The sequence below is a fragment of the Arvicanthis niloticus genome, chromosome 8, assembly GCF_011762505.2.
Source record: "Arvicanthis niloticus isolate mArvNil1 chromosome 8, mArvNil1.pat.X, whole genome shotgun sequence".
Taxonomy (NCBI): domain Eukaryota; kingdom Metazoa; phylum Chordata; class Mammalia; order Rodentia; family Muridae; genus Arvicanthis; species Arvicanthis niloticus.
In genome coordinates this window covers 1,324,378-1,337,033 of record NC_047665.1, presented here as the reverse complement: position 1 = coordinate 1,337,033, position 12,656 = coordinate 1,324,378, and the positions used below count along the sequence as shown (strand labels likewise).

The 12,656-nt window shown below is 36.5% G+C and overlaps 1 protein-coding gene across 4 annotated transcripts in view; it reads left to right on the top strand.

Moving 5' to 3' along the window:
* The window catches only part of Ercc6l2 (ERCC excision repair 6 like 2), a 79,685-nt gene that overhangs the window by 51,569 nt on the left and 15,460 nt on the right, over window positions 1–12,656 (top strand). For 3 of the 4 annotated variants that reach the window (XM_034510561.2, XM_034510562.2, XM_076938854.1), the window contains exon 17: window positions 2,006–2,160. In XM_034510561.2, the coding sequence (XP_034366452.1) occupies window positions 2,006–2,160 (155 nt within the window). Of the gene's footprint in view, window positions 1–2,005; window positions 2,161–4,250; window positions 4,359–12,656 lie in introns of all 4 variants that reach the window. The other variant, XR_013111991.1, reaches the window with a different exon arrangement.

Sequence of the window (12,656 nt, the reverse complement as noted above, 5' to 3'; positions counted from 1 at the left end):
TCCATAACATAGATGCTTGATACTATATAGCAGGGTTCTTAACCTTCCTGGCACTGTAGCTCTTTATAATACAGTTCCTCATGCTCTGGTGACCCCCAACCATAAAATTCTTTTCATTGCTACTTTATAACTGTAAGTTTGCTACTGTTACGAATTATAAGAATCTGTTTTCCAGTGGTCTTAGTTGACCCCTGTGAAAGTCATTTGACACCCCCAAGGGTTGTCAACCCACAAGTTGAAAACTGTTATTTTATAGTTTCTATTGGCAGATTACCTCCACTTGATTGTAATTTCGGGCTCATGGGGTGTCTTGTCATCTATTTTGTTTTCATGTGGTCCATAGGTGTCTACTTGTATTGCCAAGTTGCTATTTGAGTTCACGTGAGGATTCTGAGTGAATGAACAACCTCTATTCAGACTGCTTAGCGATCATTTTAGCATTGCTTTACAAGTGTCTTACTTAACATCCCATAAATCATGTGGACAAATATGAAATAAGGTGCTACAGGCACCTTAATTGTTAAATGGTATTTATTTACATACTAGGCTTTCTATTATGGTTATGACTCATTTAAATTTTTCCTATGATATATATGTATATTTTGGTACCAGTTTTAACTCAGTACAGGATTATCAACTGGTTTACTAGAGTGAAATCAGAGGCTTAAGGAATTCTTACAGTGCTTTTAAAAATAATCATTTGAGCCTTTTAGCTGCAGGTATCAGCAGTTGAAAGTAGTGGTATTTTATGTAGCATGTAAGTGTTTTCCTGATAACTTTTAATTACATGATGTAGCAGTATCTTGTGTTTTCTGCTTGATGATTGCTAGGGAGTGCAGGGCTAAGACATCAGAGTGTTGAGGTCATTGCCAGGGCTGTTTGAGGGATATTTTACAGGCCTCAGTTCTAGCCTCCTCTTTTATGACCACAATTTCAAAATAAATTATTAGAGCCTAGAAGCAAAGCAGTAAAAAATACAGCTACTTTTAAAATCTCTTTTAGAGAAAAGCTATGAGTTAATTTTTTTTTCATTTCCTAAAAAGCTCTCATCTTGACATTCTTTGGGCATGTGTACAAAAAGGACAAAATACAAACAATAAAACCAGTCCCACCGATCAAACCCAGTTTCCTGGTCATAAACCCCATGCTCCCTTCCGTCAGTGCCATCAAGTACTTTTTTTAAAGAGCAGATAAACCTAGGCCACTTCCTTAAATGTGAAAATATTTTGAAATTAACAAAGAAGAAAAAAATCTATAGAGGACCATTAACCATGATTTGCATAGACAAATCTCTATTTCGGATTTAAATTTAAAAATTGTTACTTAATCTCAGCCGGTTTCACATTGATTAAAGTAGAAGGTCATTTCCAAGTTAGCCTGGACCGATATATTTGAACTTCTTTTCCATTTACTTTTGAAAACATTGTGATAGTAACATAAATTTTTTTAAAGTTTAAAAATAAAGTAAGAAGTTAGGCATAATGGTTTATACCTGTGATTTTAACAACACTCAGGAGCCTGAGATAGAATTGGCATGAATTATAGGCTATCCTGGACTACAGAGTTATTAGCCTTAGTCTCAAGAAAACAAAAAAGGTAATAATTTTAAAATAAATGAAGGATACCCATGTGTCATGGTGTGCTACTTCAATGCCACACTCTTTAGTCCCCACTGGGGATTAAAGAGCAGGTGGATTTCCGTGAATTCAAGACTGTCCTGAACTGTATAATGAGCCCCAGGCCAGCCAGGGAGACAAAGTAAGGCACTGTCTAGAAATAGAGAAGGAAAGTGGGGTGGGCATGCATGCATTCATGCATAGCTAGGAGGTTAAAGCAGAACAATCACAGGTTTGAGGCTAGCCTGGGCTACATAGCAGGACTGTCTCAAAAAAATAGAGGAAATAACAAAGTAGGTATTTCCTGTTCTTAGTGGGCTGTTGATAATTAGAACCCTATTGATTGCTTCATGGTGATGAATTACATGATAAACATTGTTGCCTCCTAGATGGTGTTCAGGAAGTGGCATATATCCACTCCAATCAGAATGTGATCGGATCAAGCAGAGCTGAAAACCACATGAGCAGATGGGCAACACGTGATGTGTTTGAGTTGAAGCAGTTTTCCCAGCTCCCTGCTAATGTAGCAGTTTGCAGTTCTAAGGTAAGAAAAGTTAGTTTTTACCTTGCTTCTCTCAAAAGTTTATCAATAGGGTCCTCTTTACACCCTCAAAATAGCTGTTAAATCTGTTAACAGACACACAGCTAAATATTAAAAATCCATATAACATAATAGTTGTAATCATAGAAGATGTTGAGGATTTGTGGTGGTTTGAATGATAATGGTCCCCAGTTGTTGGAACTGTTTGGAAGGATTAGGAGATGTGATTAGCCTTGTTGAAGGAGGTGTGTCCCTGTGGGCAGGTTCTGTGGTTTCAAGTGACTCTAACCATCCACAGAGTTCTTTCTTTGCCTTTGAATTATGTATCAAGATGTGAGCTCTTAGCTTCTGCCTACCTTAGCACTTGCCTGACTGCCTGCTAGCAGCCTCCCTGCAGTGATGGTCATGATCTCTAACCCTCTGAAACTCTAAGCCCCAAATAAACCTGTTTTCTTCCATACATTGCCTTCATCGTGGCATTTTATCACAGCAAAGAAAAGTAAATAAGACAAATTAAATGACAAATCTAAATTAAAATGCCCAATAATACTGAGTTGACTAATACTTTCACTTTTTTATGTCCCCAAATTTAAAACAACCTGTAAGGGTTGTGCATATTAAATCATAACCCCAAACTACTACTTCTATGAAAGAAGAAAAGTATATATATAATTCAGTTTCTTCAATTTTTTTGTTTGTACTGTTTTATTTTTTATCTAAAAACTACATTCACAAAATTCTAGGCTTTTATATTGGCTTTTATGAAGGATTTTCATAATGTTAAAGTAATAAATATTGTGAATTTTTCCTATTATTTTCATAATGTTAAAGTAATAAACCTGTGGATTTTTCCTATTTCCATTGCTGTTGCATGGAAATAAAGACAGACATATGCATACACACACACACACACACATATATATGTAATTATATATATATATATATATATATATATATATATATATATATATATATGTATGTATATGTATATGTATATATATAAAATTCTTGGTTTATATGTGACCATTTTCATCAAAGGCTTTTAAATATGTATTCATTGGTGTATTCATCTAAAAGCTTAATGTTTATTATTTTATGGGTAGGAGCTAAAAGTACATGTTGCATATAACAGTGATAAAATGTAATGTTGCTTTTAAAGATGAAGAAGGGGGAAATCCCTCTGAACTTTCCAACTGCCTTCATTAGGATTCAGACTGTCTTAACAATAAAAACAGAGTGCAAAGTAAAACTCATGACTACAGAAATGTGAATTTAAAATTTAAGGATTGAGAGAAAGGTAGACTATAGATAGATAGAGCAATATATTCTACCTAGCTATCTCTTTTTTCTAAGTTTTAAGATTTATTTATTTTATGTATATGAGTACACTGTAGCAATCTTCAGACACATCAGAAGAGGGCATTGGATCCCATTACAGATGGTTGTGAGCCACCATGTGATTGCTGGGATTTGAACTCAGGACCTCTGGAAGAGCAGACAGTGCTGCTCTTAACCATTGAGCCATCTCTCCAGACCCAAAATAAGACTTTTTTTAAAAGAAGAAAATTAGACTCATGGGAGCTTCCTGAGTTTCTCCTTGAGTTAGTTGGACTGCAGACTGTAAGTCATTATAATAAATTACCCTAATATATAGAGATATTACATAAGTTCTGTGACTCTAGAGAACCCTGACTAATGCACAGCCTTTAGCTAACCTGCAAAGAAATATATATACCAAATGGATTATATAAGAAGTAATAGGCACACAGTACTAGACAACTTCTGTTATCCCTCAGAGTTCCTTAGTATTTTTAAGCTAATAATTGATAACCAAAATAACAAAAACTGAATCTACTTTTAAAATTCACCCATGTTTTTAGGAAAGGCTTAAAATACACTAGCTTTTTCATGTTTCTTCTTGATCCTTATAGTTTATACGTATTTTTATTTGTAGAACATTTTATAGATGTCCTAAACTAAAAGCTCTCTCAAAATAAATTTGTAATTATGCCTTCACTATCTGATAATACAAATTATATGAAATAGTACACAAAATAAAAACATGTTTTACTTTTTCTTTTTTTCTGAAACAGGATTTGTCTGTATAGCAGTGGCTGTCCTGGAACTCAGTCTGTACATCAGGCTGGCCTTGAACTCACAGAGATTCACCTGCCTTTGCCTTCTGGGTACTGGGATTAAAGGTGTGTGCCACCACCACCAAGCAAACATGTTTTACCTTTAATTATACTAGTTTTATTTTTCTTTTCTTTCCTCCCTCCATCTCCTACCATACCTACCCAACTCCCTGTCATATTGATGGCCTCTTTTTCTTTGATTATTGTTGAATATATTGTTGAATATATATATATATATATATATATATATATATATATATATATATGTATATATATATATATACACATATATACATGAATACATATATAGCTTATATATGTGCGCACGCACACACATATAAATAGTATAAATACAACTTGCTAAATTTGTTTTTACTATTGTGTATATATAATTCCAGGGCTGACTCTGGATGTGACTCAGGGGTCACATCCCTGGGAGATAATTCTTCCTCTCTTAGCAGATATTAGTTGCCTATAGTTCTTTGTCTAGGGGACTCCATGAGATTTTCTTTGAGGTAGTCAGAAATAGTCATATTGATGTCATTATTTTGGGTCTTGTTTAGGTAGCCATGTTGTTGGGGTATATGGGTGTAGCTTCCCTGTCATGGAACTTAGTATGAAGAATCGTCAAAAAGCTAAAAATAAGTATGATATGACCCATTATATCATGTATGTGTGATATAACTCCTTGGCATAGAACTTGATATCCTACTCCGTGATACAGCTTAGCAATATTCATTGCTGTTCTAAAATGAAAACAACCTAACTGTCCTTGAGCAGATAAATGGGTAATGAAAATGTGGTATATACTCACTATGGAATACTACTCAACCATAACAAAAAAATGAAATTTACACTCTGATATTTTAAAACCATCTTTGTAAAGAGCTCCTTTTAAAAGTTAGGATATTTGGAATGAAAACCCATGTGTCTTGTGTTTCAGTTCATATCAGAAAGAAAGGTTTTAAATGTCTGAAGGAATGATAATGCCTTTATTAGAATCAGTGTGTTCTTTTATTACATGGACTGTATCACCAAACTTCACTGTACCTGTGGTGCTGTGTCAGACTCCACTGGGCCTGTGATGTGTGTGTCACAGAACTCTACCTGTGGTGACATGTGCCACAGATTTCACTGGGCCTGTGTTGTGAGTCACAGAACTCTACCTGTGGTGTGTGTATCACAGACTTCACTGGGCCTGTGGTGTGTGTCACACAGTTTAGCTGCACCTGTGGTGATGCAGTGCCTCCTTTCTCAATCAGCTGCATGTCCTCAACTTAAGTTTACTTAAAGTTTTCTGAAAAGAATGTACAAAGACAGCATTCAATTAAGGATTAATCACTATGGCAACAGAGATATGGTAACTAAAGGAGGAGGATGTATTCTCCCCTGAGTTTCCTGCCAGCTGTCATAGTCAACCTCTGCTCCTGAATCCAAGCCAAAATATAGACTGTGACCAACTCTAAGAAACTATATCTGTATTTTTATAAATTGGTACAAGTATCAGACTATAAAAGAAGACTTAATCCCCTGAATTGGATGACAGACACTTGGCACTCCTGCCAGCTTTTGACAGAAAAATAATGGGTTGCTTTGTAGTAAAACCTGGATTAATAGTAAAACCTTCTTTATATTATTGCAGTGTTCTGTAAATGAGAGAACTAAGCGAGTTGTCAGGCTGTGGTGGGAGTGTCTTTTTTATAACAATGCAGATTTAAGTATTGTTGAGAATACTGTAAACGCAAAATGTTGTGTTAGCGGGAACTTTTCTTGTATATGTGTTAGACTGATGTTTTGTAGATTACTTAAAGCAGGGATTTGTGAGCTTTGGTGGGTTTGATTGCAGTGTGTTTATACAGCTTGTATAAGGAGGGATGGACTGTTTAGCATGAGCACATTGTTGGGGAAACAGCACATTCTGTAATTCTATGTTTCGGGATACTGAATTGTCAATGGTATAAAGTAATTTACTAGCATATGAGGTAGTCCAGTAGGTAAAGTTTATGGTTTCAGCATATTAACAGAATTAACTCTTAGTAGGATTTTTCCATAAGTCTATTTTTTATCTCAATATTAACTTTATGTAGCTTTATCAGATAGTTTTTTTTCCCCCAAGTAACAAGTAGGATTAAGGTTTCTAAGATCCCTGTGTATATGCATGAGGTTATGGTACTGTTGGCATGAAAGGAGGAATATTGTAGGTAACATTCTGTTCCACAGACACAGTGTGTTATCTAAGTGAAGAATACTCATTATTAAGCAGGAGAAGGACAACCCAGTGCTACTTGTACACATAGTCTTTCCTTCTTACAACGAGGGTCCAGGACAACCTGTAGCATTCTTCCTCTTTTTTTTTTTTAACTCAAAACATTTTATTTATCAGTATTTGTATATACATATATATTTAGACATGTGTACATATATACATATATGAATAATAAATAATAAGATTATTTAAAAAGTATGGGGGGTTGGGAAGAGTGGGAGGAAGGAGAGAAAGGGAAAATTATGTAAATACAGTGCTCATATATGAAATTCTCAAAAAGGAATCCAGTTTTTTAAAATGTTCAACAGATTAACTAGCATTTTACAATATGAAAATAAATATGACCTATAATTATGTTGAAGGACATTTTAACTCACTACAAACTTTGAAGTTTAAAATGAAATCAATAAAAATTATTTTACCCAGCATACTACCAAAACCACAATAATGTTTTATAATTCAAAGTATTTCTGAGAACAGGAAATGGATTGTCAGAAGCTAAGTCAGCAGAGCCAGGGGGACACTGTGTGTTATTTCTTTTTTTTTTTTTTTTTTTTTTTTATCAAATCATAATTTTTACTTTTTAACACAGGGGTTATAAACATGAAAATTCAGGATGTGGGTAAGGGGATGACACAGGAGCATAGGTATTCAGGGGGAGTGCAGATATCTTTCAGAACAGAGTATCAGTGAAGGTTCAGGGGTCAGGTCACTATGACTCTGCCTGTGATTCACTTGTCCTTATCTAATTTGGTACTATCCGCCAAGGCTGCCTATTTACAAGGTCTATGACTACTCAGGCTGGTAGATTTCTACAAAAGCTGCCTGTTTACAATAGTTTATAGATATCTGTTTCAGTGTTTTTCCATAGAGACCCAAGACTTTGTGTTAGCAGGCATGTATGTCAGGCCTATTGCTGATTTTAGGCTTATGGCTGATTTTAGGCCTTCAGTGTATAAGCAGGGCTGCCCCTGACATCTCCTCCCTTCTCCAAGTATAGAAGGGTTGTGGCGATTCTAATCTTGCCAAGGTGGGGATAGAGGCCTGACCTCCAGTAATTAAAGGGGACCTTGTAATGGCTCCAGTCCTCCTGTTGTTGTCCAGTGAGGCCTGAGGGCCATACCTGTCCCGATGTCTTTTTCCTGGAAAGGGGATACTTTTAAGAGAGTCATGAAGACATTATTTAAAGAAATATAATTCTTTATTAATAATTTCTTTTATCAAAGGACTATTATAAAATAGCCAACAGTTAATCAATCTATATAATATATCAATTAATGAGAGCTTCTTCTACTTTTTGTAAAATTATTCCTCGTTTGTCAATTAATTGTTGAGGGAAATTAGAATTTGCATCTCTCTTGAGAATATTAAATTTTTTTTGCCAGACCCATTATCTGTTTTTTTTTTTTATTGGATATTTTACGTATTTACCTTTCACTCTTATCTCCTCTTCCTTTCTCCCCCAAAACCCCTTATCCCATACCCCCTCTTCCAATTTTTATGAGGGTGTGCTCCCACCATTCTCCCAATCCCGCCTCCCTGCTCACGCATTCCCCAACACTATGGATCCAATCTTTCAGGGACCATGGCCCTCCACTTCCACTGTTGCCTAACAAGGCCACCCTCAGTTATCTATACAAGTAGAACCATGAGTCCCTCCCTTTCTGTTCTCAGGCTGGAGGTTTAGACCCTGAGCTCTGGTTGAGTACTTTGCTACTCCTTCTTAAAAAAAAAAAAAAAAAAAAACCAAAGCACCCACACTTTGGTCTTCCTTCCTCCTCTTGAGTTTCATGTGATCTATGCATTGTGTCTTAGGTATTGTGAGCTTTTGGGCTAATATCCACTTATCGGTGAGTTCATGCCATGTATGTTCTTTTGTGATTGGGTTAGCTCACTCAGGATGATATTCTCAAGCTCCATCCATTTGCCTAAAAATTTCATGAACTCATTGTTTTTAATAGCTGAGTAGTACTCCATTGTGTAAATATACCACATTTTCTGTATCCATTCCTCTGTTGAAGGACATCTGGGTTCTTTCCAACTTCTGGCTATTATAAATAAGGCTGCTATGAACATAGTGGAGCATGTGTCCCTGTTGTATGTTGAAACATCTTTTGGGTATATGCCCAGGAGTGGTATAGCTGGGGCGTTCTTCCTCTTAATGTCCAAAACATATACACCTCCTTGCACAAAAAGTGCTGAAATTACTCAAAACAGAACATAGACTTTTATTATTGTAATTATGATAATTGCTTAACAATTACATGAGAGGTAAACTCTTCTGTGGATCTGTATAATTATCTATTATTACTTTTTGCTCATTGTACCAATAAGGCTTTTAGAATACTTTATAAGCTACCTGGTTAATTTCATTAAGAACCTGCCCTGAACTATGGCTGGTTTACTATGAAAAGGGATAAAGAAAACCTATGTACATATTTTTTTAAGAAGCTACAAACTTAGCTAACATTGGATTAGATAAACAAAAGTAAGTAATTTCTCTATTAGGAAGTGTTACAATTCTAACTTTTTTCCTAGCTGTTGATCCTTATTATTGTAGAGAGAAATTGACTTTGAGCAACTTCTTGGTTTAGACAGTTATAAGGTTTTAATAATTTGCAAAATGTCATTTCTTCAGATAATGCCTTCTGGCAAATAGGTTAGAAGTTGAGAGGTAAAAAGCCTCATTGAACTCTTAGTGATTCTATCTAGTGAACTAAGGGATGACAAGTGCTTTTATTTTAACCCTCTGTGCAAACCATGGTATCAGACACAGACACTTAATAGAAACACCTACTGCCTTGTATCTAAGAACATTGCCTCTGCACATGAAATTCTGAGTTACTGTATAAACATAAAATTTGGGAAATGATCATTACGTTTCAGTTTGAAGAGTTTTGAGGAAGTATATCTACACATTTTACTTATTTTTAAAATGAGAAGCTAAGGGTCTCCTTCAGGCCTCAGAAATGGCTGTCAGCTTCCATCCTGTTGCCTTGCTCACTGTCTTTTCTTGTGTTTTCCTTTTACTTCCTTTGATCTATGCTTGGAAGTTTCAGATTTGATTTTCTGATGGGTGACATATTAATCTTATTTTTCTAATATATCTAATTTTTGAAAAATTTATTCTAATTAGACCTATTAAAAAACAAGCCAACAACTAGATTGAATTCATACTTTTTAAAATATATATTTCAAGGAATTAAACTCTGTCTGGACTCAAGAAGTTCACCAAGGATTGGAGATGTAGCTCGCTGGAGAAAGTAGCGATTGGTGTATACGCATGAGGCCTGAATTTGAATCCCCAGAGCTCATATAAAACCTCCTGTAGTAGCAAATGTCTGTGATCCAGGTGCTTCCATAGAGACATGAGAAGTGAAGATCAGAAGCTCATGGTCAGTTACCCTGGGCTTAGGCATATCCATGAACATACACATTAGCTAACAACAAAGAAACTGTGCTTAGAGATAAAAAGGTTGTCCTCTGACCTCCAAACACCACACACACACAATAAACATGACAAGACTGTAAAGAGTATCAACTCTACCAAAGGTTTTGGCAAAGGCATGATTTTACTTTTTCTAGACATTGTGATGGTTAATGTTAGTTATCAGCATGACTGGATTAAGAGATGCCAAAAAAATTAGTAGTCAGCCTCTGGTGTGCCTTTGATGGTATTTCCAGACAATTGATATGGAGATTGGTCACCTGAAGGGGAAGATCTGCCCTCAGTAGGACCTGAACTCTGGCTAGATGAGAAAGCTCCCTCATGTCCTGACTTAATCCTTCCTGAGTGGCCATCAAGATGTTGGCCATTCTTTAGCCTTTGAATGCCAGCTCCCATCAGCAACTCTCTAAGGGGCTTCTAGACCTTCAGCTCCTGATTGGAGCTGCTTCATTGATCCCTCTTGTTCTAAGGTTTCTAGCTTCTTAGACTAAGCAACTACTGCATTCTGTTTCCTCAGTTAGGGATGGCCATTGTAGGATTATTTAACCTTTGTTTATACAAGGCAGTGTAATAAATCCCTTCGTGTGTGTGTGTGTGTGTGTGTGTGTGTGTGTGTGTGTGTGTCTTAGTCTTTTCCTTTGGAGAACCTGATTTATACTTGTATTTTTCCTTTACCTGGAATACTATTCAGCTTTGCATTTATATTTTCCAAATCTCTCTGCCTTCCAAAATATACCACCACAAATGTATCATCTCTCTCTTCCCTAGGTCTCCACTAATTTCTCCCTCAGCTGGAAATAAACCACCCTTCCTCTTAGGCTTTTCCTTTTTCACTCAGTAGAAGAATTTTGTGTGGCCAGTTTTTGCTTTAAAATAGATTTTTGATAGTAATGGTGTAGTTGGGTTAAGATTTATCTCTTCTTTTTAAAAATTAAAGTATAATTATATCATTTCCCCCTTCTCTTTCTTCCTTCCAATCTTCCCCATGTACTGTTCCTTCCTGGTTCCCTCTCAAAATCATTGCCTCTTTTTCTCTACTTGTTACTGCTACACACACACACACACACACATGCTTAAAAATATAAGTACATACGTAATTTATTCTGTGTAATGTTAATCATATGTATATGGTTTCAGAGCAGTAGCTTGGCTTTAGAGATCCATAAGGGGTTATCCCTAGGGAGCACAGTTTCCCTGCTCTCAGCATTCTTTAGGTGCCTATAAGAAGTAACCTTCAAATAAGCTCTAAGCTTAGATTTTCTAAGCAGAATCTATCTCAGATTCAGTTTTAATAACCTAAAATGTTATTTTACCTATAGTTCATATCTGAATAAATACTTTTTCAAAAAATTTGTTTAGTTTTGTCAAGATCCAGTGGCTTCAGACACTGTTTTGGTCTTGAGGTCTGTATCTTGTTGTTGAATATAATTGGTTTGGTCCGGTTTTTAGTAAAGGGGATAAATTCAGGACCTTTGCACTTGGTGAACAGGCACATCCACCAAGTCTTACACCGGCCTGTGTTCTAAATACTTTCAGTGGTTTGAATCATTTTTCTATGAACAATTTTATAATTTTCCTAGAAATCACCTTACTCAAAGATACCCCTGAGTGTATACAGACCAAGGTCTTTTGTATGGATGAGAAATTGTGATATTCTGACACACATGTTTTGGGTTTGGTCACTGTTTGACTCATAATGCCATCTCCAAAGTGGGTTCTATATACCCATCTTCTACCAGCACTTTTTTGTCTTAGGGCCAACTTAACAGAAATTCCCTGACTTAAAGCCTCATTCCAGAAAGGTCCTGTCCCATCCCATTTCTAGAGGAAGAGGATATGAAGAACAGTGAGACAGGCCTTGTTGGCTTCCCCATTCAGCCTGCTAGCAATTATGCATGTGCAGTAAAGTATCCATAAAACCCAAAGAGAGTGGGTTTTGATCTTCTGAATAGCTGAGCATGTGGAGGTTGCTGTGGTGTGGCACACCCAGAGTAGGCATGGGCGCTCCACACTCCCCACAAGTTTGCCTCTGCATATTGCTTCAGTGTGTGGAATATCCTGAGTAATAAACTAGTGAGCAGAAGCGAGTGCTCTCTAACAAGCACAGCTGTGCTAAAATAAGGCTTGCAATTGGCATCTGGAGTCAAGGAATCACTAGTCTTGGGAGAGATGGTGCCAGAATTAAATTAGGATATCAAGTGCATTCAATGTGATGTGAACTTACTGTAACTTGACCTCGTGTGCAATCTGTTCTTTATGTATAAGACTTGAGGATAAAGACCATAACATATATTTCTAAACATGACCACCACCACTTAGCAACAGCAGTAGAGACTGGGTATTCAGCAAACCCTTGTTACTGATAACCCCACATTAAAATACAGCATAAAGTAGATCCCTGTTATCATTTTTACAGTTAAACTCCAACTCAGCTGCTCAAATCACAGTGGCCACAGTGGCAGGTGATCCAGAAGGATTAGTCAGGTGTGAGCACCATGCATGCTGGCTATGCACCATTGTTGGTCATAGCGCTGGCAAAGGAAGCCTGCTTGATAAAGGAGTGTGTGGAGAGTGGAGTAAGGAAGATGCCCCTGCCTGTGTGTGAGTGAGGACGTGACATCATCCTCTGTCTCCCACAGTTCTGTGATTT